At 42.6% G+C, this 26,819-nt stretch overlaps 1 protein-coding gene and 2 long non-coding RNA genes across 3 annotated transcripts in view; 2 read left to right on the top strand and 1 right to left on the bottom strand.

Annotated features, from left to right (window-relative positions):
* The window catches only part of LOC135562984 (uncharacterized), a 63,379-nt gene extending 49,906 nt beyond the window's left edge, over nucleotides 1-13,473 (bottom strand). Inside the window, exons 1-2 of the long non-coding RNA XR_010460177.1 lie at nucleotides 13,376-13,473; nucleotides 12,335-12,403 (exon numbers count right to left, since the gene is read on the bottom strand). This is a non-coding gene — a long non-coding RNA (uncharacterized LOC135562984). The remainder of the gene's footprint in view (nucleotides 1-12,334; nucleotides 12,404-13,375) is intronic.
* LOC115102679 (vasopressin V2 receptor-like) overlaps nucleotides 1-17,984 on the top strand; it is a 42,762-nt gene extending 24,778 nt beyond the window's left edge. Inside the window, exons 3-9 of the mRNA XM_065005521.1 lie at nucleotides 653-1,041; nucleotides 1,743-1,988; nucleotides 4,412-4,558; nucleotides 6,385-6,613; nucleotides 6,651-7,163; nucleotides 14,746-14,964; nucleotides 16,088-17,984. Of these exons, the coding sequence (XP_064861593.1) occupies nucleotides 655-1,041; nucleotides 1,743-1,988; nucleotides 4,412-4,558; nucleotides 6,385-6,613; nucleotides 6,651-7,163; nucleotides 14,746-14,945 (1,722 nt within the window). The 5' untranslated portion in view covers nucleotides 653-654 and the 3' untranslated portion in view covers nucleotides 14,946-14,964; nucleotides 16,088-17,984. The remainder of the gene's footprint in view (nucleotides 1-652; nucleotides 1,042-1,742; nucleotides 1,989-4,411; nucleotides 4,559-6,384; nucleotides 6,614-6,650; nucleotides 7,164-14,745; nucleotides 14,965-16,087) is intronic.
* Nucleotides 11,381-12,050, top strand: LOC135562985 (uncharacterized). Its single transcript, XR_010460178.1, has 2 exons — nucleotides 11,381-11,593; nucleotides 12,010-12,050. It is a non-coding gene; the product is annotated as an uncharacterized LOC135562985 (long non-coding RNA).
* Nucleotides 17,985-26,819: the final 8,835 nt, after the last annotated feature.

Below are 26,819 nucleotides of genomic sequence, written 5' to 3'. Positions count from 1 at the left end.
TGGCAAAACGCATCATTCGCCTATCTTTAGTCAAAATCGTCCCAGTGCTGTCTGAGATATGGCGTGTGACTAACGCACAAAATAAATAATATAAATTAACAGTCCCCTCCCTGATTTCATCGTGGATTATTGTTATTATCACGTTTGTTTCATAATGAGGCCTGTAAAAGCGATTTATATCCTCATGACAAAACATACCAGGAAGAAGATCCAAATCAATGAAACAAAGTGTTCTTCCAGCTTGTCTAGAGAGAGACCCTGGAAGAAAAGAAATATGGTAGAAGTATTGTCAAGAAGTCTGGACAGAGAGTGCTAAGACGTAGGAAAGGAGGGAAGGGGGATAGTAAGACTGCTCGTCTGTCCAACAAATTAGAAGGCAATTGAAGATAATTTAATAAAAATTGGATTAACCAAACCTAACAAACCATCAGTTTATTATCAAATCTTAGCCACAATGTTTACTGCAAACAAACAGAGGAAGTTTGTGACTTGCATGCTCCGGTATAGAACAGGGCTGGACTATAGGACTATAGGTCATTTCCGCAGGCTCTGTGCCCTCTTTGCCCTCTCTCCCTACAAAACAAACACAGGGGGAGATTTGATCATTATTAGTTTTATGAGGTTTCTGTTGTTTTGTTTGTGTTTTACGCAGGCATGGAAACCATCTCCGGGGAAATGGGTTGGAATAGATTAGGCCACTCCTCTCTGGCGTCCGTGACAACAGGAAGAACCAACCTCACTTCCTCCCTCTTCTCCGACTTCACGTCCCTCAACAGTTCTCACGAAGGGGCAGGGTCCTATTACTGGATTATCCCCGAGAACGCCTCAGCCACCACGCCCCATGCCTTACCCCAGCCCGGGGTGAGGGATCTGGGTCTGGCCCGGGCGGAGATAGGGGTCCTGGGCTTGGTGCTGGCCCTCACTACCCTAGGGAATGGCTTCGTACTGTGGGTGCTGCTCCGCAGGAGGAAACACAACGCTCCGATGCATCTGTTCATGGTCAACCTGTGTCTGGCTGACCTGGTGGTGGCGCTGTTCCAGGTGAGACTGACACCTTAGAGATTAGAGTCAACTCCAGTTCTCTTGGGATTAACCCCAGCCCTGTTTTGATTGCTAGGCACCACATGTATACAGTAATCAACATCGGTAACCAATGAGTGAGCTAAGTCACAATGACATGGAGAGTGTGGTGAAGCTAACATGACCATGATTCTGTCCCTTCTAGTCTGTTTAACAATATGAATTAGTCAACTATTCCTACAACTCGAAATCATTGTTACAGATATATGATCTTAATTTATTATGGTTGCTGCACAATTTCCTGCAAACTTCTAGTGTATTTGAGTTTTAAAAAGGCTTCTAAAGTTAGTAATTTTCACATTGAAATTTTAGACTTGATTTGACATCATGAAAAATGTAGCAACCCCTACCAAAATGTCCATTATAATCCACGTTTTCTGTTGCTGCAGGATTATTTTCCTGCTGTAGCAAACTGGCTCAAATTAAGATCCTATGGCCGTCCTAAATGACTAACACACATTTGCCTACTATTGTATGGTGGAAATGGCGTGAGCATTCAAATAAATATTATTATTGTTATTCCATTGCTATGGCAGTCAGTCTACTCTGGTTCAATGTCCACACTAGCATGCATTGATTCATGGATGCAAGTATCTAACGTAGTATGTTAGTATCTAACGTAGCCACGCTAAATGTTCTCTTATTTCCTGTCGGCCCCACAGGTTTTTCCCCAGCTGGTGTGGAACATCACAGAAAGGTTCCAGGGGCCGGATTTTCTGTGTCGCTCAGTAAAGTACCTGCAGATCGTAGGGATGTTCGCGTCCTCCTATATGATTGTTGCCATGACAGTGGACCGGCACTATGCCATCTGCTGCCCACTGCAGGCCTACCGTGGTGGGTCCGTGTCCCGCTGGAACACCCCTATTATGATGGCCTGGGGCCTGGCCTTACTTCTCTCTATACCACAGGTAGGAGCACTATCACTGACCTTTGACCCCCTGGCCCTGCTGCTCTCCATACCACAGGCTGGTAGGAACACTGAGCCTAAGCTTGAACCTAAGCCTTAACCTCTAACCCTAACTCCATCATGACTGCCTGGCCCTGCTGCTCTCCCTACCACAGGTTGGTACTGTAGGGGACAGTTAGCCTAACCTTAGTTTTATGTCCACATCTCAGGTAAACCCTAACCCTAAACCTAGCTTCATGTCCACATCCCAGCTCAACCCTAACCAGTGCCGGTTCGTGAGGACGATTTTTATTTATTTTTGATTAGCGAGGCTTTATTTCTATTACAGCATTTAGGATGACTGTCATTCCTATTCCATTCACCCAGTTCTATGTAACATTGATGGGTTTAGGTGACTACATGATACTCAAATTTACCCTATACTCATTATGACAATACAACCTAGCATACAAATGAACATTTATAACGTAGGTGCACAGGTCGAGACAAATTGGAGAAATAAGATGACAGAAAGTGACACAATCAATACTCCCTTGCACACTCTTGCCTGCATCTAGCTGATTATGGGTGTAATTATTAGTCCAAACAGTTGCAAAACATTCCTTTCTATTGGACAATTTTATGTAGGTCCCTCCCCGTTTCGTTTGCTTACGTTGAAGAAATGTTTTGCAGCAGAATCACTGTAATGAACACACCCCTGATCAGTGACCAGACGCAAAATCTTCTCCAAGCCAAACCTTCATACTATAACCCCTAGCTGCTACACAGCCTACATCGTTGTCACCATATTAACATATTATAGTCAACAAACTAAAACTAACGCGCTAGGAAACCCACAATCCAATCCATGTGCACAACCACGTCAAGCAGTATAGCAGTTACACCGGGGGGCCCCGGAAGCAATCAATTCATAAAACCGAAAGCTTACCTCGGCTTGGAAATCCCTACCTTGCAGTCTTGGAAATCCTTAGCCAGCTAGCTAACGTAAATAGCATTCCTCTCTGTTCGAGTCAGGTTTTATTTCTATATTTATTTTACCTTAACATTCTCATTTACATGAATTACCTGGGAAATAGTTACAGGGGAAAAGAGGGGGGGGGGGGGTGAATGAGCCAATTGGAAGACGGGGATGATTAGGTGGCCATGGTGGTATGAGGGCCAGATTGGGAATTTGCCCAGGACACCGTGGTTAACACCCCTACTCTTATGATAAGTGCCATGGGATCTTTTGTGTCAGGACACCCGTTCAAAGTCCCGTCCGAAAGATGGCACCGTACACAGGGAAATGTCCCCAATCACTGACCTGGGGCATTGGGATATTCTTTTAGATCAGAGGAGAGTGCCTCCTACTACTGGCCCTCCAACACCACTTCCAGCAGCATCTGGTCTCCCATCCAGGGACAGACCAGGACCAACCCTGCTTAGCTCTCCCACTCTCTCTCTCTCTCTCCCCCTCTTGTTCTAAACTGATCAACTATTTTCTCTCTCTTTGAGTCTACTACTCACCACATTTTATGGATTGCAGTGCTAGCTAGCTGTAGTTTATGCTTTCAGTACTTGATTAAATCTTTGAGCCTTTGATTGGATGAACAAGATATTTCATACTGCAAGAAAAGTTGTCATAATTACTGTGTAAGTCTATGGAAGGGGGTGAGAACCACAGGCCTCCTAGGTTTTGTATTGAAGTCAGTGTACCCAGAGGAGTACAGAAAATAGCTGTCCTCCAGCTACACCATGGTGCCACCCTAGAGGGTGCTGTTGAGGATAATGTAGACCATCATTGCAAAACAGTGTGTTTTAATCACTTATCTGGTGAAGTGATATATATTTACTATAGATTTATCTCAAACGTGTGACAATTTTTATTTTTCAGAAATAGTAGGATGGTCCTCCCCTTCCTCCTCTGAAGAGCCTCCACTGACCCTAACCCTCAACCCCAACCCTAGCTTCATGTCCACATCCAGGCTCAACCCTAACCCTAGCCTCAAACACAACCCTAACATGACAGCCCACAGCCACTTACTGTTTACTTGAGCTTTCACACAACCATTTCCATATGTTCTGCCCTCGAGGCAGAGCTGCCCTCAGAACAATATAGAGGTAGGGACACTGGCACCGCTGATCAGTATAGGCTACCGCAGGTGTGAACCAGGGACAGCTAGATGACATGCTGGCTCAGGAAATGAGGTCTCAATGGGACACTCCTGCCCTGACCCCAGGGCCTGCAGTCAAATTTAAGGTGTTCCATTTTTAGGCGTATCATGAGATCAGTGGAAGTTTCCTAGACAATGTGGTCTCCTGTTCTGTTAGTTGTGAAGGAAATTGATGTTTGGTTTGGTTTTGACTCCCTCACCCCTCACTCTTCCTTCCTCCCCTCCCTCCATTCCCCACCCTCTCCCTCCTCCAACATTCCCCTCTCCCCAGTTGTTCATCTTCTCGCGGTCGGAGGTGTCTCCAGGAGAGTTTGAGTGCTGGGCTCACTTCGCTGAGCCGTGGGGACTCAAGGCCTACATCACCTGGATGACCCTAGCAGTGTTCTTACTGCCAGCACTAATCATCACTGTCTGCCAGGTACTACTACTGAAACAGACGCACACACATGCACACACACACACACACTGCCAGGCTTAATGATCACTGTCTGCCAGGTACTACTACTGAAACAGACGCACACACATGCACGCACACACACTGCCAGGCTTAATGATCACTGTCTGCCAGGTACAAGACAAGGAGACAACACAGTGTGACCACCGAACAAAACTATAATAGAAATGTATCCTTTTTCCACATTGACAGGCACAGCGTTAACCGCGATGCAATGCCCTTGGGGGGTGCCTGGGATCAGAGACCAGCTGCCCTCCGTTTACTAGTACACTTCCTATTTCATTATCCTTAAGGCTCTGGTCAAAAGTAGTGCGCTATATAGGGAATAGGGTGAAATTTGGGATGCGCCCCATATCTCTAAGCTATAGGCTACCTGCCACCCCCGAGAACATACAAAACACAGAATAAAAAATTTGATTTTGCATGAATAAAATTTGCTGTTTGATGGAGCGGTTTTTGGTAGGCACTGTTGAATAAACTGCAGGGAGTCAGTTCTATCAGATCTGGGACAGGCCGGACAGCTGGTGGGGTAGATGGGGTGGCTGTACTGGCTGGTGTTGTGTAGCGTCCCGTGGGGGATAGAGACATTCTGGGCTACCTCCCTCTGGTCCAGTCAGACTCAGAGAGAGAGCAAGCTGCTCTATTTAAGGAAAGATATTTCCAGGGTCCGGCTATTTGCTGTTTCCCCTGGCCTAATTAACACAGCCCACTGTAGACCTACTGCTGTGTGGCTGGCCTGTCAGAACACTACCCACTGTGAGGGACCCAGCGAGGAACCAGAATAACAGTCAAATGAACCAGATCCCAGCCAAAGATTAGGGACATTGAATTAATTTGTGTTTCATATAAAGTGTAGAGCTGGGTTCAAATACTATTTAAAATCTTTTGAATAATTTGAGTGTGTGATTTATTCTGCCTTAGAGTTCCCCCGATGTGCGAGTTTGCTGTTTTGGCAATATTCTTTTGGTTCCATTATGCCAGGCAAGCTCAGTCAAAACAGCTTATTAAGTATTCTAAATTATTTAAAGTTGTGTTTGAACCCAGATCTGATCAAGTGACGTCCTTGCTAACATGGTTTGGCAAGACATTGTTCTAAGACCCAGTTTCTCATGACCTGCTGGGGTCTTGTGCTTTTTCAGGAAACAGAATCTAGGACATTTAATTGAGTTAGAAAGGTCTGTGTTTGGTGTCTGTGTTGGGATGATTAGGTTTATGAATCGGTTCCAAAATACTTCTCTGTGTGCACTCTTTTACTGTCTAAGTACATTTGTTCTATTAGTATCTACAGGTAACTGCCAAAATAAAGGAAACACCTAAACGTAACGTATCTTTAGGGCGTTGGGCCACCATAACCCGCCAGAACAGCTTCAATGTACCTTAGCATAGATTCTACAAGTGTCTAGAACTTGGAGGGATGCAACACCATTCTGAGAGAAATCCCATCATTTGGTGTTTTGTTGATGGTGGTGAAAAATGCTGTCTCAGGCACTGAGATCTCTTCTTCTAGGCATGGTAGCCAAAATAATGGACGGCTGGGCATTTTTATACATGACCCTAAGCATGATGGGATGTTGACTGCTTAATTAACTTAGGAATCTGTGTTGAAGCATCTGCTTTCAATATACTTTGTATCCCTCATTTACTCAAGTGTTTCCTCTATTTTGGAATTTAGCTGTACGTTTCTATTAATTGTATGTATTTTACTCTTTTAGCATCTAGCTACATACTTCAGACATATTCAGATTCATTAAGACAAATTCATTCATTCATCCGTTTCTTTCTCATTCCAGATACGGATCTTCAGAGAGATTCACAACAACATCTATCTGAAGTCAGAGAGGATGGTGTCAGCAGAGCTCAAGAAGAACAACGCTGTCATCTTCCACTTCCACAGAGTCAAAAAGGACGACAACAGAGCGACCAGGGAGCGGGGGGGGGGATGCAGAGGGGGGAGAGGAGCAGGAGTAGGAGGGGAGCAGCTTCTAAAGACTATGAACAACAACCCCTCCAGCACTCTCTGCAACCCTCTCTTACCGCTCTCCCCAGTCTACTACAGCTGTTGTACCCTCAGAGTGCTATCCCTACCTGTCCCCCTCTCCACAGTACAGCAGCTGTCACAACAACCACACAGCAGCAACACAGCAAAGCCCCTTCAACACCCCAGATAACCTAACCCTCCCCTCCAACCCCGGCCTCAGTGACCAAAGGGGCTCCAGTACAGCTGTAGTTCCCCCATCATGTGACCCGTGCCCACATGGATCCCATGGCCCAGTCACCTCAGGTGGTTGTGGTGGTGGTTCAGTGCCTCCTAACAATGGCGGATGCCACTGTCATGAGTCCTACACATCCTTCGAGCTCCCATCCTCCCCCCGGTGTGTCTCCTCTCCACGCCCATCGCTGGAGTACCCTCCCCCAACCCCCCGAGCCCTGACGCCCCCCTCCATCTCCAAGGCCATGTCTAAGACGGTGAGGATGACTCTGGTGATAGTGTTGGTCTACACAGTCTGCTGGTCCCCCTTCTTCATCGTTCAGCTGTGGGCCGCCTGGGACCCCAACCCTCCAGACCAAGGTTAGAGATCGAAGACGCACGCACACAGAAACACACTTACTAAGCACACAAAGCATACTGAGCTCCGCTGTATGGCAAAATATTTGGGTCACTGAGGTTAAAAATCTGTTATTGTTTTCATATCCAGAGCTACATGTAGTTCAACTAGTAATTTACAGTAGCTTAGTGGTAGTTGAACTGAATTCAAATCTAGGTAGTGTTTTCAGTAGTTAAAGGTCGATTCCGCCACTTCTCAACCTCATATTCACTATCTCCAGCACCATACCAGTATCTACATATGTAAAAACAGCACGTTTCTATGATCAGTGGTTAAAAAGATAAGAAGAAAGTTCCTAAAAAATGGTTCTCTGTGACATCACATTCTGGCCAATAGGAGGGTACTTTCTTGCTCCACGCGTCACCACGATTCTCATAGTATTTGAAAATCATTGATGTCATCGAGTAGAACTTTTTAACTTTATCTTTTTTCTACAAAATATATGTCGACACTGGTATTGTGCTGGATTAATGAAAATGAAAACGAAAAGTGATGGAATTGCACTTTAATTACTTTTAGCCATATAGTGGTGTAGCTAACTACTGGAACTACAACAAAAAAAATTGCAAAAAGAAAAACATGGGTAAAGTAGGCAATAAACTTCTCTCTTTTTCTTTATCAGACCTTCCTAATTCTCACTTGAAACATTGTTTTTGTGTTTAAATCCTAAAGTCCCACTTTGACGCTGGCATGTTTTGGACTTCTAAAACCTTTTTAAACACCTACAGACTTCTGGGTTGTACCATTGGACCTGTCTATTTCTACTACATCCATTGATACCAACCATTAGTCTGTGTGATTAACGGAGGCTGAGCTAGAGTGGTGTTTGTGAGACAAGGGCCGGGGGAGGTTCTTCTGACATCATATGACCCCATATGACCCCAGATCTGTGCTTGCAATTTACAGTCTATGACATTTCAGATTTACATATGATAATTTTTCACTAAGTACTTTTTCAAAGTAACTTTAGTTTACTATATTTTTCATAGGGGTAACTTTAGTGTAGCTTAACTTCTTTCAGTTTGATGTAATTGGTAGTAGGGATGCACCGATATTACATTTTTGGCCAATACCGATATGCGATTTTCCATGGCAAAAAACACCCGATATCGGTAACCAATATTACAAATTTTAGCAGCATTTTAAGCATTCTAGTACATTTAAATAGTTAACACACACACACACCACTGACCAAAAAGTTATTTTCTTGCCTTTTACACATGTCCCCATTACCAGTAAAACATCATCAAAATCTATTTCTTTCACTTACTTGCTGTCCTGTTTTGTTGTTCATTTGTTCATTCTCAACCAGGATTTCATCATACATGTCAAGCAGTGAAGTTTCAGCTCTGTCTGTCCGTGACTTCTCTTCCTCGGTGCGCACTGTCACTGTGTCCGTTTCCATCTTGTCCAGCTGTGTATGTAACATTTCACGTAAACCTTATTTCTTGTCTGCTTCGAAGTAGAGGCCCTTGTACCTAGCATCGACAATGGTGGCAACACAGTAAAGAGGCTCAGAGAGAATGCCACCGAATCGCTTGTTCACAGCCTCTTGTAGAGTACTTTTGCAAGTGTTAACCCCACGGTCTGCGTGGGCAGTTTAGTTGAGCAGGCGTTTCAATGCCATGACAGACGGTATCACGTCTGCTGCAGACACAGTTGATTAGCTTATTTCTCCAGTCAGTTGTTCGAATGGAGCCAGGAGTGTGTTCAAGTTTTCAAGTTTGAAACATGTTCTCAAATGCCATTGAAATGGCAGTAGCGGTATGAGAACCAGCACATTCTTGAGCATGCAATAGGGCTTTCCTCAGTTCAAAATCCTCGTAGACCCACTGTGCTGTCAGACTCAGCATGCTCATAGGGCTGACATTGCTGGTTCAAATGTCAGTCAATCGTGAAGCTAATAGCAGTGACGCCCAGAGCAAGTAGCTCAGGGATGTGCGTTTCAACAATACTGTGTAACTCAGGTAGGGCAACATCTGAAAAATAGCGCCTACTTGGTAATGTGTACCGGGGCTCGAGGTGCTCGATCCAGTCGGCGAAAGCCAACATCATCCACGACAGAGAACGGTTGATTGCTAAGGCCAATGAATTCCATTATCTTGGCATTAATGGATTTTGCCTTTGAGTTGTCTCGCTGAAATGTTCTTACACTTTCAAATGACTGCTCGACTTGAACTTGTTTAGTTGTTGGAAGTGAGCTCTAAGTATTTTTCTGCTTTTGTTCTGTGTAGCACTGTATTTTTCGTGGCGTCATTACGTCATCTACCTACGTTATATAGGTATGCACTTCAGCTTTGACATCGGTTTTGCACATCGGCGTTAAACTAGACATCGGGCCATTTTTACCTAATATCGGCCGATTCCAATACGCTTACCGATATATCGTGGTAACCATGTGTTAGATGTGTTTGATACCATTCCATTTATGTCATTGCAGCCTTTACTATAAGCCCTCCTCCGATTTCAAGTGCCACAACTGATCCAGAACTAGAATTTATTTAAGGTCACCATAACATAACTCAACTCAACTAGCACTGTGTCAGGTGTCTGCTTACAACGGTTTACAACTTCAACACTGTGGATTAGTTTTTTCTTCTCTCATCTGAAGCAGAACTGGCATGCACACACACACACACACACACACACACACACACAGCATACCACAGTGTCAGTAAATAACCTGTTTATCCCCTGTTGCTCTCACACCCCGGACAGATGTTGACATTTCATCAACAATAGCATCTGCCAACAGCTTGCACACAGAGTGAAACACAAACATGAATAGGCACCCAAAGCATGCAAACACGCACACAGTGCGCACACATAAGTCATCATGCACACACTGATTGCTATCAGCTGTGTAGTCTCTAGTCAACCCCCAGCTCCTTTTATCTTCCTAAACTGGCAATAGTAAAGAGGGAGGAGGCCAGTGCTTGGTGTCCTACTTAATACATAAAAACGGCATGTTAGAAGTAGAAAGTGACCAAAGGAAATAGGTAAAGTTTAGATTTTTGTTCCAGAAGGGAATTTACAGCACGTCTAATGGTGCCAGAGGGAAACTAAAATGGAAAACCGTAAACAGTTCGTTTCCACACTGAATACTGGTGTTGTTAAATAGTCACTACTCTCTGTTGTAACCGAAGAGGAAGAAGTGGACCATGACCTCGATCTCTCCATGCCTGCGTCCCAAATGGCACCCTATTCCCTATATTGTGCACTTGAAAAATACTAAGAGATATACTAGAGAGCTATATCTGCCAGAGGATGCGGTACAGCCGCCACAGGTCTGTCCAGCAAGAACAGGTCAGATGTCTTCAGAACAGGTTTATTACAGATAAGGGTTCACCCTACCATACTCCTTGATTGACAGTGCTCACAGTGGAAGTGAGAGTGTATAAAAGTGTTTCTATGGTAACAGAATAGAAAGGAATAACCATGAGTATAGGCTTACATACAATATACAGGCCCAGTAGACTGTGGTGGTATTCGTGCTAGTATCTAGAATACACAATCTCTATACCGCTTATGCCAAGATATAATGTAAGGGGCCAAACAAAATGCATAGGCTATAGATTATTGGTAACCATATGATAACTATAGGGCAGCCTGGTGGTTAGAGCATTGGACTAGTAACCGGAAGGTTGCAAGTTCAAACCCCAGAGCTGACAAGGTACAAATATGTCGTTCTGCCCCTGAACAGGCAGTTAACTCACTGTTCCTAGGCCGTCATTGAAAATAAGAATTTGTTCTTAAAACCTCTTAAAGATCGGGTGCATTTTTTCAACTTTTTTTTTTCAACTTGCCTAGTTAAATAAAGGTAAAATAAAATACAAAAATACATCAATTGAATGACATAGAAAGTAACTGAAATGTGACGGCAATGTACCCAAGTTCTGCGCATGTGCAGGAGACCACAACAAGGAATAGTAACTGCCCCACCAGAAAAGGCACAGGCTAAATTAGCATACATACATACATACATACATAAGACTAAATATACAGCGCAGAGTAGCATGAGGCTAAATAAAGGTTGTAATTGTCCATAAACACGGCTATACGTGTAGCGGTCTTTATATGTACCACAGGAGAACCAAGAAATGAAGAGCGACACCGCGGCTGTCTTTTTGGCTTTTATGTCGATCTGCAATTGTGCTGCCATCCTGTTAGAAGGTAACAGATTATTTTATTACAATGGTTAAATTGGATTTTCATTGTGTTCAATGGTGTTATTTGCCCCCTAGTGGCGCTTTCTGGTACTTAGAAAGACGGCGCAAACAGGAAGTACAGAATTTGTTTTGCACGCATAGAGCAGCTACAAACAACGCTACGTTGCAGGTCTTTCAATGTAGTTATTTCTTGTCACGCTTCAGCCTTGGAAAAATATTTGTTTGTAAGTTCGATTCAAGCATTTAGCTAATGATGATAATCTTGTTATTGATAGAGTTGCTTACATATCAATGTTGGTTGCATTTACTAACAAATTGCAATGCCTTTAATGTATGTCGTTAGCTGTATTACTTTGCTCATGCGTCATGCAAACGAATTGTAAAATATACAATACTGTAGTTTTGTTACTGTTTCTAGTGTAATATGCTTTGTTATTCTACATAGATGGTTATACATTAGAGTAATGAAAGGAGACAATTACCATATGGTTAACAATTAGCTATATGGTTTGGCATCATGCCAGATGCATGGTACCTTAGCGCGTGCTTTGTATTTATGCAACTTCAAATGTTTAATGTACAGCTACAGTATGTCGGTGTGAATTGAACACTAAAGTATATTCTTTTCTGTATTTTGCAGTTTCACAACATAAACGTTTTCAATATATTCATTCAAGAAAAGTCACGCCTTGGGAGTTTTATTGAAGACTTAGTTGTTAGCTATCTGTCTAGTTTTGCATGGGAGCGCAACTCAAGGGCAGAATAGCAATAGTATTGTGAAAAGACAGGACAGGAACACATCAGTCTCCAAGGCACCATCTGACAAGTTGTTATTTCTCTCTCAGTGTTTTCTCAGACTCACACAATCACACTCATACATAAAGCCATAATGCATACTATAAAATAATAACCAGTCCTTAATACAAAGAATGTATCATCTTAATTATTAGACAATAAAACCATACCTGCAATAGTATTGTGAAAAGACAGGACAGGAACACATCAGTCTCCAATACACCATCAGACAAGTTGTTCTATACAGGAGCATGAAGAAAGGTAAAACACATATCCTGTCTCACATCCCCAATACATTGCTAGGGGCTTTCAGTTTTTACAGTACCAAAATACAACAACTCATGTACAAAAACACTGCAACACAAACAAGCTACAACGTGAAATCGCCTCTATCCCATTCAAACCGTAGAGGGCCAAAACTACATCTCCCATAATGCAACGCCAGCACCAGTCGGCAGCTCAGCGAACCGTCTGCATCACAGAAAGGCATGCTAGCTAGCAACAGCAACACTTTTTAGCACTCTGTAAACTATATTAATATCAACAATAAAACTCTCAAAGGTACATGTTTCAATAGTCTCACACCACCGTATAACAATATCTACAGCATTAACCTCGGGATGTTTTATTTATTTCACGTTAGTGCTTTTGTAGGACTGAGGAGAACGGGAGCTACGGGTAGTACCAGGGTGTTAGTAGGTGACGCAAGCACCCAGATGAAATAAAATACATTTAATGAAACAAAACCCGAAGATGTTAATATCATTCAGCTACTGTAGCTGCCTACCTAACATCAACAGGCAGCACCAGTAGCGCAACAATTAAAAATAGACACCAAAAGTAAAGTTCCATAGCGATCTGACTTCTGTCTGAATTTAGAATATTCCTGTTCGTGGGCTTGGGCCACTGACCCCCAACCTGTTTGTTCTGTTCTGCGTTGTGTACTATTCTAATAATTTGAAGTTTGATGGAATAACCTTTTTAACTCTCCTACATAAACTGACAATATGAACGTAAAAAATAATATCCTAAACTAGGCATGTGGTACACAGAGTATAAATTAGCTGGCATGACTGGCTAGCACCTACTTGGCTAGCTGGCTAAAAGAGTAACTAGCATGATGTAAAGGAAAATACCTTCTAAATATGGTAAATAACTTGACTGCCTTAGCAACAGCCAACTAAAGGAGCAATGACATGTACAGTACTTACAATTAGATGCAGGCAATAACAGAAATCATAGAAAACAGTCCAATATGTCCTTCCTTCTCTTCAGACGGCGCGATCTCAATCTGATGGCAGGAGGTAGACAGGGAACGCCGGACTGTGATTGGCTGATACAAGTGGGGTGATTTATAGGTACCACTTTGGTGAAAATAAAGTGTTGGGCAAATATAATTTTAACTACTAGATTAGGGATGATGAAACGGCTAAATAAGAGCTGGCCTTTTTAACAGCACTATTGTAAAGTAAAGTGTACACTTATTACTATGGAATTATAAACGGGGCATCAGTCCAGTTATTGGGAAAAAAGTGGTATTCTAAGAAGACCTGATTTGTCAGTTATTTTAGTTATGGCTCATAAAGCTACAGTTAGAATAATAGTAATGAATTGATTCATCTGAAGGTATGAATTCTTTGAGAATCAATCGGAGTTCTTTCCTAGAATAACAAGACAAACACAAGTTCTTTATACAATCAACATTTAATAACACTAACCAAAATATTTACAAACATAAATGATAATGATCATGGAAAGGTGGGCAATAGAATGAAAGACAATAAGTAAAGACCTGATGTTATACTCAGTCTGTGCTCTAATTGTCTTCTCCTTCTTTCCTTGAAGAAGGATAGCTTAAGTGTATCGTTCAGGCTACGCTAGCTCTTTATTGGCTCCTTGTACTGACAGTGCTCAATACAAGTACTAATCCCTAAAAGGTACATTCCCCAAAATGATCAGTTCACCAGTTCCTGCCATTATAGGCTAAGGTCCATGCAGGCCCTGTGGTCGTCCTATTGAAGATGGAGGTTCTTCTCCCTCCTGAAGAAAGGTCCAGCTTGAGAGGTCCAGCTTGAGAGGTCCAGCTTGAGTGGTCCAGCTTGAGAGGTCCAACTTGAGAGGTCCAGCTTGAGTGGTCCAGCAGAATAAGAGGCTAAGAGCTAAGAGAGAGAGGGAAGCAGTGCATTCTAGTCCTGTGAGGTCACATGGTACAAGTTAAAAGTTTGGACACACCTACTCATTCCAAGGATTTTATTTATTTGTACAATTTTCTACATTGTAGAATATTTGTGAAGACATCAAAACTATGAAATAACATATATGGAATCATGTAGTAACCAAAAAAGTGTTTAACAAATCAAACAAACCTATCTATATCTCTGACCTTCACAGTCTATTGCGATCAGTCAGCTCTGCTGTAATTTACTAGTTGTAGCCTACGGCTGCTGTGCTGCTGGCTCTGGCAATGCAATGTCCCTCACTTCCCTGCAGGCTGACTGATGGCTGCGTGTGCGTTTGCCTGATCGCGTCCGCGTGTGTGTCTTTGCCTGACCGTATGTGTGTCCTCTCTCTCTCTCTGCAGGCGTAGCATTCACCATCCTGATGCTGCTGGCCAGTCTGAACTCGTGTACCAACCCCTGGATCTACACCTTCTTCAGCAGCTCTGTGTCCAGGGAGCTACAGGCCCTGTTACGCTGCAGACCAAGAACCCCGCGCAGGGGCTCCATACCTGACGACTCCACCACCACACACACCTCCACCACCAAGGACAGCCTCTACTGACACATTCAGACACTCACACGTACGTACAGTTCGGTCAATATTTGTTGACACCTTTGATAAAGATGAGCAAAAAAATCATTAAGAAATAAATAATACAAATACTGAGCTATATTGTATGCTATTTTTGTTGTTGAAATTTATATTAATTGATACTAATACAATTGCTTAGAGAAGGAGATTTTGTTAAACAAGTCATTTAAAAAATCTCATAAAGATAGGGATCAAAGTTATTGGCACCCCTGTTATCAATACTCCAGCATCCTACCCTTGTGAGGATAATGACACTGCCCTTATATTTTTGTTGTTGTTGATGAGGTTGGAGAACACATCGGGAGGGATCTTAGACCATTCCTCCATACAGAATATTTCCAGGTCCTTGATATCCTTCATCTGTGGCGCATATGGACTTGCCCTCTTCAATTCAAACCACAGGTTTTCAAGTCCGGAGACTAAGATGGGATGCCCATTGCAGAATGATGATTTGGTGGTCAATTAACCATTTCTTTAAGGATTTTTAAATGTCCTGTTACTTGATCAAGTGCATGATGCCGTTGACCTTAACCTTAACAAGGGCCCCGGAACCCAGAACCAGTGGAAGCCAAATAGCCCCACAACATCAAAGATCCACCACTGTCTTTTTTCATTAGGTATAGGATACTTCTCGACATATGCATCTTTCTTTCGACGCCAAACCCACCACCGGTGTGCGTGACCGAAGAGCTTTATTTTCATGCCATCCAACAAATGTAAACTCCTGGAGTTTGATGAATGGCATTGGCACTTGGATAGGAACCGGTGCTGTGATCAGATGACATGAAAAAAGAGCTCTTCTGCCACGCACACCTGTGGTGGGTTTGGCGTTGAAAAACAGAAGTATACGCAGAAAAGTACCTCACACCTACTGTAAAATATGCTGGTGGATCTTTGATGATAAAGACGAAGTATATCAAGGATCTTGGAAATATTCTGTATGGAGGAATGATCTAAGATCCCTCCCAATGTGTTTTCCAATCGCATTGTTATCCTCACAAGGGTAGGGCGCTGGAGTATTAAAAACAGGGGTGTCAATCATTTTGATTCCTATCTTTTTGAGATTCTATTTATTTACTTGTTTAAAAAATATATATTCTTCAATTTTTTAGAGCACACACACTCCACCAAGGACAACTTGTACTGTCTCACACACACACACCACCACCTCCACTGCTGCCAGCACCTAAGACTAGAGGACAGCCCGCACTGACCTTCAGGCAGCAAACACATTTCCCCCAACACGGAAACATGGACAGCTGTGTTATGGCCAGGAAGGAAGGACCCCTATGAAACATCCCCTGTCTGTCTGTCTGTCCCCTCTGTCTTCTCTCCCTCACACCGAGGAGGTTGCTATTGAACGAGAGGAGAAACGTGAGTCAGCTGAGGAGGACAAATGTGAGTGAAGACATCGACACTACGTAATGGAATATAGACCTTTACAGCACCTGTATAGGTACTGTACCTATAAATATGCATATATCAACAGCAGGATAAGATGTTCACTTGGTACTGTAGAAACGGAACGAAAACAGAGAAAGATATTCAAATGCTCCTTTGAATAAGCTGACCATGGAGTATACACATCCTGTATTATACGTTGTCTCTACATGTCTGTCTCTATATAAAGAGAACAGTGCAGTTGTCAGACGGTGATTCCCTTCAAGGCTACAAATTACTTCACCTCTCGCAAGACGACACAGGCAGTACATTAAATGTTTGTTGAGTGGACTTACATGCCTAATGTACAAAGCAGTGCATAAGCTCACAGTACGCTATGGCTCAAACTACAGAACAAAGCAGCCAGACAGCAGACTGAGTGAGAAAGAGAGAGAGAGCGAGAGAGAGAGAGAGAGAGATGGGGAGAGGGAGAGAGAGAGAAAAAAAGGTGGAGAGGGAGAGAGAGAGAAAGAGGTGGAGAGGGAGAGGGAGAGAGAGAGGGAGAGAGAGAGAGAGAAAGAAAGAGGGGAAGAGGGAGGGAGAGAGAGAGAGAAATAGGGGGAGAGCGAGAGAGAGTACAGGCTCAGTGAGAACAGCCTTGCCATTGAGAAGGGTAGACACAGGAAAACCGGACTCCCTGTAGAGGAAAGGCTGTGCAACCACTGCACAACAGCAGAACCTGAGACGGAGCTGCATTTCCTGACAAAATGTACAAAATATAAAACAATTCGAGAGTGTCATTTCCCCAAATTTGAAACCCTTATTCAAAGTTTCAAAGACCTCTCTGATGAGGATAGGCTACCCGTCCTGTTGGGGGAGGATGCAGAGAGCTGTGTGTTGGCAGTGCACTACATTTCTGCCTGCCATAAGTTGAGGGACAGTGTCTGACAGACCAATCAACCTGCACATGTCCTCTACTGTATGCTTATTGTTATTGTTCAATGTATGGTTATTTTGACACTTGGATGTTGTTGTTACTGTTGTCCCGTTGATCATTTTGATTCTTATTATTTTCATATTGTAAATATCCAAAGTAAGCTTTACGTCATGACAATAAAGTAAATTGAACTGAAAAAATTACAATTAAAATTGGGAGAGAGAGAGAGAGAGAGAGAGAGAGAGAGAAGCTGATACTTGTGCAATTCATTGTTCATATTAGACATACACGTTGTACTGGCTGTATGGTTCTGATTACATATGCATGATTTTATAATCTCCTACATTGACTGCATGAGTGTGTGGATTGAATATGCAGATGGAGAAACAATCTGGGCCCCAAATGGTATCCCATTACCTACAAATTGCGCTTCTTTTGGGGCCTGGTCAAATGTAGTGGACTATATAGGAAATAGGGTGCCATTTTGGATGCAGCTACAGATGCTGTGGGGCTGTGGGAGGGTGAATGGGACTAATTCCACAGAGCCAAGTCTTTGGATCTCTGTACTACCTACCACTTGTATTGATTAACTAGCTGAGTGTACGTGTGTGTGTGCGTGTGTATGTGTGTGTGTCTGCACGTGTGCGTGTTTGTTTGTGTGTGTGTGTGTGTCCTTGTCTCTCTTCTGTCTCTTCTTGTAGGGAGGTTCCTATGCTGATTATTGGCTGCAACCCAACTCCAATCAGAGGCCTGAAGAGAGGAGAGGAAAGATGATATGAAGGTAGAGGAACAGTGGATGACTTTTACTCTTTTATTTAGATCTAGAGTAACTGTCTGAATCCCAGTAGAGGGAGAGGGAGGGTGGGAGGGAGGGAGGGAGAGAGTGAGCATTTCCCATGCCAATAAAGCCCTTAAATTGAATTGAATTGAGAGACAGAGATGGAGGGAGAGAGAGTAAGAGTGAGAGTGAAAGAAATAACTGGAGAGGACCATTTTTGGAAGCAGAATAAACAGAGGATGAGAGCGTGGGAGCAAGCTTGGGAGCAATCCTTGGAGGGGCGGTTGAAGTAGTGGAAGCTAATATTATGGATGAACTACAGGAAATCAAATCAAAATGTTTTCTAAATGCATGCCTGAGGTGGAATTCATCTTCACTCAGAAGAGCGGGAGAGGAATATCTGGTTTCAAAGAAAGAAAGAAAGAAAGAAAGAAAGAAAGAAAGAAAGAAAGAAAGAACAATGGTGACTTGTGAAAAGAGAAAGAGTCAAACAAGTAAGAGGAGACCTGGGGAGAAATCAGAATAAATACTCTGGATAAACAATACTAGACACATTGGAGCATGTTAAACATAGTGAGAAGAGAGAGAGAGAGAGAGAGAGAGAGAGAGAGAGAGAGAGAAGAGGGAGTGAATGAATCTAGCAGACCAAGGCTTCAACAACAAGCTGGGACGCAATTATGTGATTATATTTCACATCTGGAGAGAAATCTGATTTTTTAAATCTGGATTAACAATACTAGGCACACGGGAGAATGTTCAACATAGCGAGAAGAGATAGAGAGAGACTTCTTAGAAGTACTTCTTAGAAGTGCAACACAGCCGCCACCGTCATGTATGGATGTCATGCTATGAGGATATCTCATAAACACATGGAGACGTGACTCTTCACAGACTGCCCACGAGAGAGATATCACATTGCTACTATGCAGAGATGACCACATCTGAATATTTGATGGTGTTAAGTCCATGCACAAGTAATAACACATTATAGAAAAAACACGAGGAATTTAATTTAGACTGTACAATGAAGGAAATTACCATTCCATGTAAATCAATGATTTTAAATATATTTATTGAAAGTGTTGCAGAGGCACAGTACAATACAACCATTATTATTTACAGATTGTGTAAGAGATTATGATGAATATATACTATGTCCGATATACAGGTAACTGACAAAATAAAGGAAACACCAACATAAAGTGTCTTAATAGGGTGTTGGGGCACCACTAGCCGCCGGAAAACAGCTTCAATCCACCTTTGCATAGATTCTACAAGTGTTTGACACCTTTCCTTCCAACATTTGGGTTGGTGTGTTGTTGACTGTGGTGGAGATCTGGTGATCTGAGACACACACACACACACACACACACACACACACACACACACACACACACACACAAATAATGGACAACTGGGCATTTTTTATATGACCCTAAGCATGGTGGGATGTTCATTTCTTAATTAACCTGCTTTCAATATACTTTGTATCCCTCATTTACGCTTTAGTAGGCCTAAGAGTTGTGTTTTGGAAATATAGAATGAGGGCATCTGTTGTCTATTAATGTGAAACTATCATTCAGTTGATATCAGGATCAAAATTAGCCTGGTCCCAGATCTGTTTTTGCTGCTTTGCCTATTGTCATGGCAAGGCAGCATAGACAGATCTGGGACCAGGCTAGATCCAGATCACTCAGAACCAAACAAGTGCCTGTATTGTTATAGCCAGTGCTTGACTTGAACTGAAACATGCTCCGGTACTCGTTTTGGGTGCCTGTACTCTTTATATTCACAATACTTTTGAGCTAATATTCAATAAGAGGAACAGGAGCTCAAGCAGTAGAACATTTGAGGCGCCGGTACTCAGCTTCAGTGAGCTCCTGGCCAAGTCAAGCACTAGTTATAGCAGCAATATAATAAATAGTAGAGAGAGGGGCCTCCCTAGCCTGGTCCCAGATCTGCTATCTTGCCAACTGACCATAGGAGTTGGCAATACAACACAAACAGATCTGGGACCAGGCTAGGGCCCCATCCTAGGATAATACAGTATTTACTGTAGGCCTTATAATACAGATCGGGGACCAGGCTAGGGCCCCATCCTAGGATAATACAGTATTTACTGTAGGCCTTATAATACAGATCTGGTAGTAGAGAGGCCTTATAATACAATATAATACAGCATTTACTGTAGTAGAGGGGCCTCACACATAGGACAATATAATACAGTATTTACTGTAGTAGTGGGGCCTCACACATAGGACAATATAATACAGTATTTACTGTAGTAGAGGGGCCTCACACATAGGACAATATAATACAGTATTTACTGTAGTAGAGGGGCCTCACACATAGGACAATATAATACAGTATTTACTGTAGTAGAGGGGCCTCACACATAGGACAATATAATACAGTATTTACTGTAGTAGTGGGCCACACAAATAGGACAATATAATACAGTATTTACTGTAGTAGAGGGGCCTCACACATAGGACAATATAATACAGTATTTACTGTAGTAGAGGGACCTCACACATAGGACAATATAATACAGTATTTACTGTAGTAGAGGGGCCTCACACATAGGACAATATAATACAGTATTTACTGTAGTAGTGGGGCTTCCCTCCAGACAGACAAACCACAAAAAGCAGGGATCAGATTCATATTATGTCAGACCTCAAGTCATGTTATATGTTCCACATGTGTTTATATCTCTAATTTATTCTATGTCTAAACAAACGAGAAAGGGACATGTTTAATTCCCGTTGTTGCTACCTTATGTTCAAGCATGTAGCGACGTATGTATGTCTGTTTTTGTTATATTTTCTATTCCTTATATTTATTTATAATAATACACTAAATTGACCCTTCAACTGCACGACAGACTTATGACAACAATAATCTGTTACACACCTTTCTTTAAGATCATTATTACTATGATAGCTACATGCGTACACGTTGTAACTTTACGTGTGTATTAAAAGAGATTAAATCCACATGTCTGCGCCTACCAATTTCAAATGAGACTTTGACCCGTGTGGTTTGTGAACTGTGTTTACGAAAATGTGTGATTTTACATGTCTTTATTGTGTGACCAGACGGCACAGGATAACTAAATGAACAAGACGTTTTCAGACCAGCAGGGCAGTTACAGTGGGCTGATGGTCATGACGGCTCAGTGCTTCATCTGCATGATTTGTGTTCAGGTTTCAACCTTATACCCTTTTCACACGAGCCGTAGTGTTCCCGCCTGGTTCCCGCGTCGTCCACCATAGTTGCTGTAACCGTAAAGGGATGACGTTATAATAAAACACGCAAGCCAGTTTGAAAAGAGTATTACAGTTCTGTGGGATCTCATCCAGAACAGAGATGATGTGTATCTCTCCTGCACTCTTTCTAGCCTGGCTTTAATATATTTTCCATCCGTTACAACTACTGTATATTCTCTACGAATGACATTGCGGCTCGGCTCGGCTCCGTAGTGTGTAAAGAGTGTCATGTCCTCTGGCAGTTACAAACAAACAAACACATTTCTATTGACAAAAAGGAGGTGGATTGCTGTTGTCGTTTTCGTTGTATGTTCATTGTTTTTTTGTTGTTGTTGTTGAGAGCTCTAAGGGGCCAGGGAGCTTTTCTGTTCAGATAGTTTTTTTCTTTCTTGATTTTTAACAGATTCATGAGCCAAGAAAAATATGTTTTCAAGGTGGATTATACTTTCCTGAACGCGTCCGCTTGTGGCACAACCAACGAATACACAAGAGGATGGAAATAAAAACACCAACTCCGGTGTAAGAAAAGCAAGTTACCCACAAGAATTACAATATCATTCCTAGAAACGTTTCCCCTGTCGGTTTCCTTGTCTTCACTGGGGTAATCTTGCATGCATAGCAGACGTCCTTGCCAACCTGGGGACAAGCCAAGGTTCTCTCTAGACACACACAAGCATTTGTTCATATAAAACCACTGGCTGTTATAAATCTTGAGTGCTGTCAGAGATCATTGATAGAGCATAGCCAGGGCAGGGTCAGTGGTCATTTGTAATCCGACAGGAGCTCGACTCAGCTCAGAGCTCCATCTGTGTCAATAGGACAGGCCTGGGTTCAAATAGTATAAACATTTTTTGAAATACTTTAAGCGTCTGCTCTGGCCTGCCTAGAGTGCCAGATGGACATGGTTTGCAGTTCTGGGACTATTCTGGTGGCCCGTTAAGCCAGACAAGCTCAGTCAAGCAAAGATGAAGGCATTGGAAATGATTTCAAATAGTATTTGAACCCAGGTAGTTCTAGTCCGTACAGAGGACTCATGCTGAGCTCGGCCTGCTCTGTCTGATGTCTCCAGTCAAGGTCACTTATTCATTACAGAGACAGCACTGCAGGGTCGGCTCCCTAGGCCTGCCAGGACACCTCGCTGTGACTGGGTATTAGTGTGTGTGCTTGTGTGTGCGCGTGTGTGTGCGTGTGTGTGTGTGTGTGGACGTGATTAACTATACGTGTGGGGAGCAGAAGACCCCACAAGAATAGTAAATTAACACAAATGTTGGACATTTTGTTAGTCCCCACAAGGTAAAATGCTATTTCTAGGGGGTTTATGGTTAAGGTTAGAATTAGTGTTAGGCTTATAATTAGGTTTAGGGTTAGTTTTAGGAGCTAGGGTTAGGAGCGAGGGTTAGGGGTTAGGGAAAATTGGATTTTAAATGGGTCTGAATTGTGTCCCCAACTGTGTGTGTGTGTGTGTATGTTTTATTTATTTAATTTCACCTTTATTTAACCAGGTAGGCAAGTTGAGAACAAGTTCTCATTTACAATTGCGACCTGGCCAAGATAAAGCAAAGCAGTTCGACACATACAACGACACAGAGTTACACATGGAGTAAAACAAACATACAGTCAATAATACAGTATAAACAAGTCTATATACGATGTGAGCAAATGAGGTGAGATAAGGGAGGTAAAGGCAAAAAAATGCCATGGTGGCAAAGTAAATACAATATAGCAAGTAAAACACTGGAATGGTAGATTTGCAATGGAAGAATGTGCAAAGTAGAAATAAAAATAATGGGGTGCAAAGGAGCAAAATAAATAAATAAAATGTGTGTGCATGCGTGTGTGTGTAACAGGGTATTAGAGAAATTAACAACCAGCTGTGTGACAGTATGACTGTATGAATGGCCTGGCCAGGGACATACTAGGTGAATGTCCTCATCCTCATTCAAATCAATTATATTAGGGTCAGCCAAGGACTTCTGAGGATGGCAGTCTGAATGAAGGGCTGAAGGAATAACCCTCATAAACTACGCCAATAAATCAGATTATAAAAGACAGACCAGAATCCTCCCTCCAACACATTAGGCTAGGCTGCACAACACTGGGCAATCAGTTTCTGTGTCCAAAATGGCACCATAGTTCAAAAGTAGTGCACTGTATAGGGAAAAGGGGGCTATTTCAGATTCAGCCTGTGTATGTTACTCAACCTCAGTGTGTAGCCCACAGACCTAACACACACACACACAGTGTGAAGGATAAATAAGCTGCAGTTGAGTAACACACCTTCATACTGTAACACATTTGAACAAATAGTACAAATAAACCATCTGGGTAAACCATTATGTTGATCAAACACAAAGGTTTTGCTTCTTTCACTTTTATTTTGATTACTTTTTATTTAGCAAGGAGCAGTGGTGTAAAGTAATTAAGTCAAAATCGTTTTTTGGGGGGTATCTGTACTTTACTATTTATAGTTGAGTGCTTTTACTTTTACTTTACTATATTAAAGAAAATACTCTTAACTCTATACATTTTCCCCTGAGACCCAAAAGTACTCGTTACATTTTGAATGCTTAGCAGGACAGGAAAATGGTCCAATTCACACAGGTATCACGAGACCATCCCTGGTCATCCCTACTGCCTCTGATCTGGCGGACTCACTAAACACACATGCGTCATTTGTAAATTGCGTGTGAGTGTTGGAGTATGCCACTTGCTATCCATAAATTGCAAAATAACAAGAAAATGGTTCCGTCTGGTTTCCTTAGTTTTTTTTCAATTGTTTAAGCACAATTTTGAAAACAGGGCCCGGTTTGTCAAATCACTACACACAATTAGCACAACCCTACACCAAAGTAGTACAACACTTCAGATCATTTGCAAAATGGAACACTTGTCAAAACTAGACACGACTTCATAAAAATAATATTTTGCTACCATATGAAACACACACATTTCATATGACTTCAATCTTTTTGAACCAGTTACACACTGCTGTTGCTAACCTAAAACACTTTTAGCAAGTCTAATTGTCAGTGATTAGAGTACTATAAATGAAGTACACAGAGAAAGTGCCACTATACAAACACTACACAAGACCAATGCTGCAGACTGAGGAAAATATCATTTATTTCTCTCCATATACCCAAATCAGTCAACATGTCAACATGGAGACTCACAACAAAACATGTCCCAGTTTTCATGCTACTACAGTAGTGTGCATAACACTGTTAGCTGAGCAAACAGACAAATGTAAAATACTGTATCCAGTACAGGTTACAATTACAGAAAATAACAACCATAAAAAATAATCTGAAAAAAAATGACAATATTGTACAGAAAATACTACAGTAAACGTACCATACATTATCTATTCGCCTAGCTGGATCTGGCCAGAGAATTTCATCAACATCACAAGTAATATAGTCATTAGCAAGACAACGTGGGAAGAACCGTCTTGAAAGTCGAATCCATCCTTGCATCGTCGACTTGGTCACAGGCGTCCTCCATGGCCTGAATGAGGGGTACCTGAGCCTGGGGCTGGAGATCGTAAACCTTCCTGGCCTGAATGAGGGGTACCTGAGCCTGGGGCTGGAGATCGTAAACCTTCCTGGCCTGAATGAGGGGTACCTGAGCCTGGGGCTAGAGATCATAAAGCTTCCTGGCCTGAATGAGGGGTACCTGAGCCTGGGGCTGGAGATCGTAAACCTTCCTGGCCTGAATGAGGGGTACTTGAGCCTGGGGCTGGAGATCGTAAACCTTCCTGGCCTGAATGAGGGGTACCTGAGCCTGGGGCTGGAGATCGTAAACCTTCCTGGCCTGAATGAGGGGTACCTGAGCCTGGGGCTGGAGATCGTAAACCTTCCTGGCCTGAATGAGGGGTACCTGAGCCTGGGGCTGGAGATCGTAAACCTCCATGGCCTGAATGAGGGGTACCTGAGCCTGGGGCTGGAGATCGTAAACCTTCCACCGCCATGCAGAGAACATCTCTTCGATAGGGTTTAGAAACGGAGAGTATGGTGGAAGGTATAGTACTGTCAACTGTGGATGGTGTTGAAACCAGTTCTGGACCAAAGCAGAGCGGTGGAATGACACATTGTCCCAGATGACCGTGTATTGCATCTGGTGCATTTCATTACCTGCTGTGACGATGTGGTGCAATCGGGCCAAAAATGCAAGAATGTGAGGTGTGTTGTAAGGGCCCATTTTGGCATGACGGAGGACAACCCCATGCAGTGAAATGGCAGCGCAAAGGGTGATGTTACCCCCACGTTGCCCTGGGACTTTGATTATAGCCCTGTGGCCAATGATATTTCTGCCTCTCCTTCTTGCTTTTGTGAGGTTGAACCCTGCCTCATCAATATATATGAATTCATGCAGGATTTCCTCAGCATCCATCTGCAAAACTCCCTGAAATACAGTGAAAGACAAGATTGTGTAGTTCAGGATAGAACTAGTATACAGTCAATGTAAAAAAAACGTTGTGTGCAGTATGCAACATCACAGTGCTAAAGTGAACAATACAAACCTCCACATGCTCATGCCGCAGCCGTTCGACCCTCTCTAAATTCCGCTCAAAAGGCACTCGATAAAGTTGTTTCATTTGAACCTGATGTCTTTTCAGGATGCGTGCCAGTGTTGACGGAGACCTGATGGACATTATTGAAAATGGCATGGTCACCGATAATGTTGTCTTGTAGTTCTCTGAGTCTGATAGCATTATTGGCCAAAACCATGTTTATTATCGCTCTCTTGTTCTTGCGTGAATATGGGCCCCCTTCCTCCTTGTTGTTCCCGACCCTCAATCCTATGTAGAGAATAATACATGTAACTTACTGTACAATGTCACAGGAAGGGGTATCACAAGTGCTGATATGGTGCTGACAATAAGCAGCTGATTACTGTAACTGTAGACAGATCTTTTACCTGTTTTCCTGTCAAAGTCCTTATGACAGATGCCACTGTATATCTGCTAAGATTTGTCTGAACTCTCAGTCCAGCCTCCCTCAGCGTCAATCCGTGGTTCACAACATGGTCCACTAGTGTTGCACTAATGTCATTTGATAAGTTTGGTCCTCTTCTTCTTTGTGCACGTTCTCCTCCTGCTTCAGGTCTTCCTCGACCTCTGGCTCGGCCTCTGCCTCTTCCTCTACCTCTACATCCTTCTCTACCTCTTTCTCTACATACTCCTCCTCTCACCCTCACGCTTCTTCTGACTCCTTCCATTTTGGTTGAAGGCAGGTGAAACCTACCTGCTGCATTTTTATAGTGCTTAAACCTGATTGGTGTGTCTACAATTTAGCAATCATGTGCTTGTGCACCTAATGGCTGTGTTTAACAGATTGGCTCATAGGTATGGTAATTTGACAGTCAGTGCTTTGGAATTGCAAGGAAGTGACATCATGATATACTTCTGTGTCTGATGTATACAAGTGTGTTTAGTGTTTTGCAAATCACTGTGTGTAATGTTTTGCAAATATTTT

This window comes from Oncorhynchus nerka, linkage group LG20 (assembly GCF_034236695.1).
Source record: "Oncorhynchus nerka isolate Pitt River linkage group LG20, Oner_Uvic_2.0, whole genome shotgun sequence".
NCBI classification, from domain to species: Eukaryota; Metazoa; Chordata; class Actinopteri; order Salmoniformes; family Salmonidae; genus Oncorhynchus; species Oncorhynchus nerka.
The sequence above is the reverse complement of the archived record's forward strand: the minus strand, read 5'-3'. Positions and strand labels throughout refer to the sequence as shown.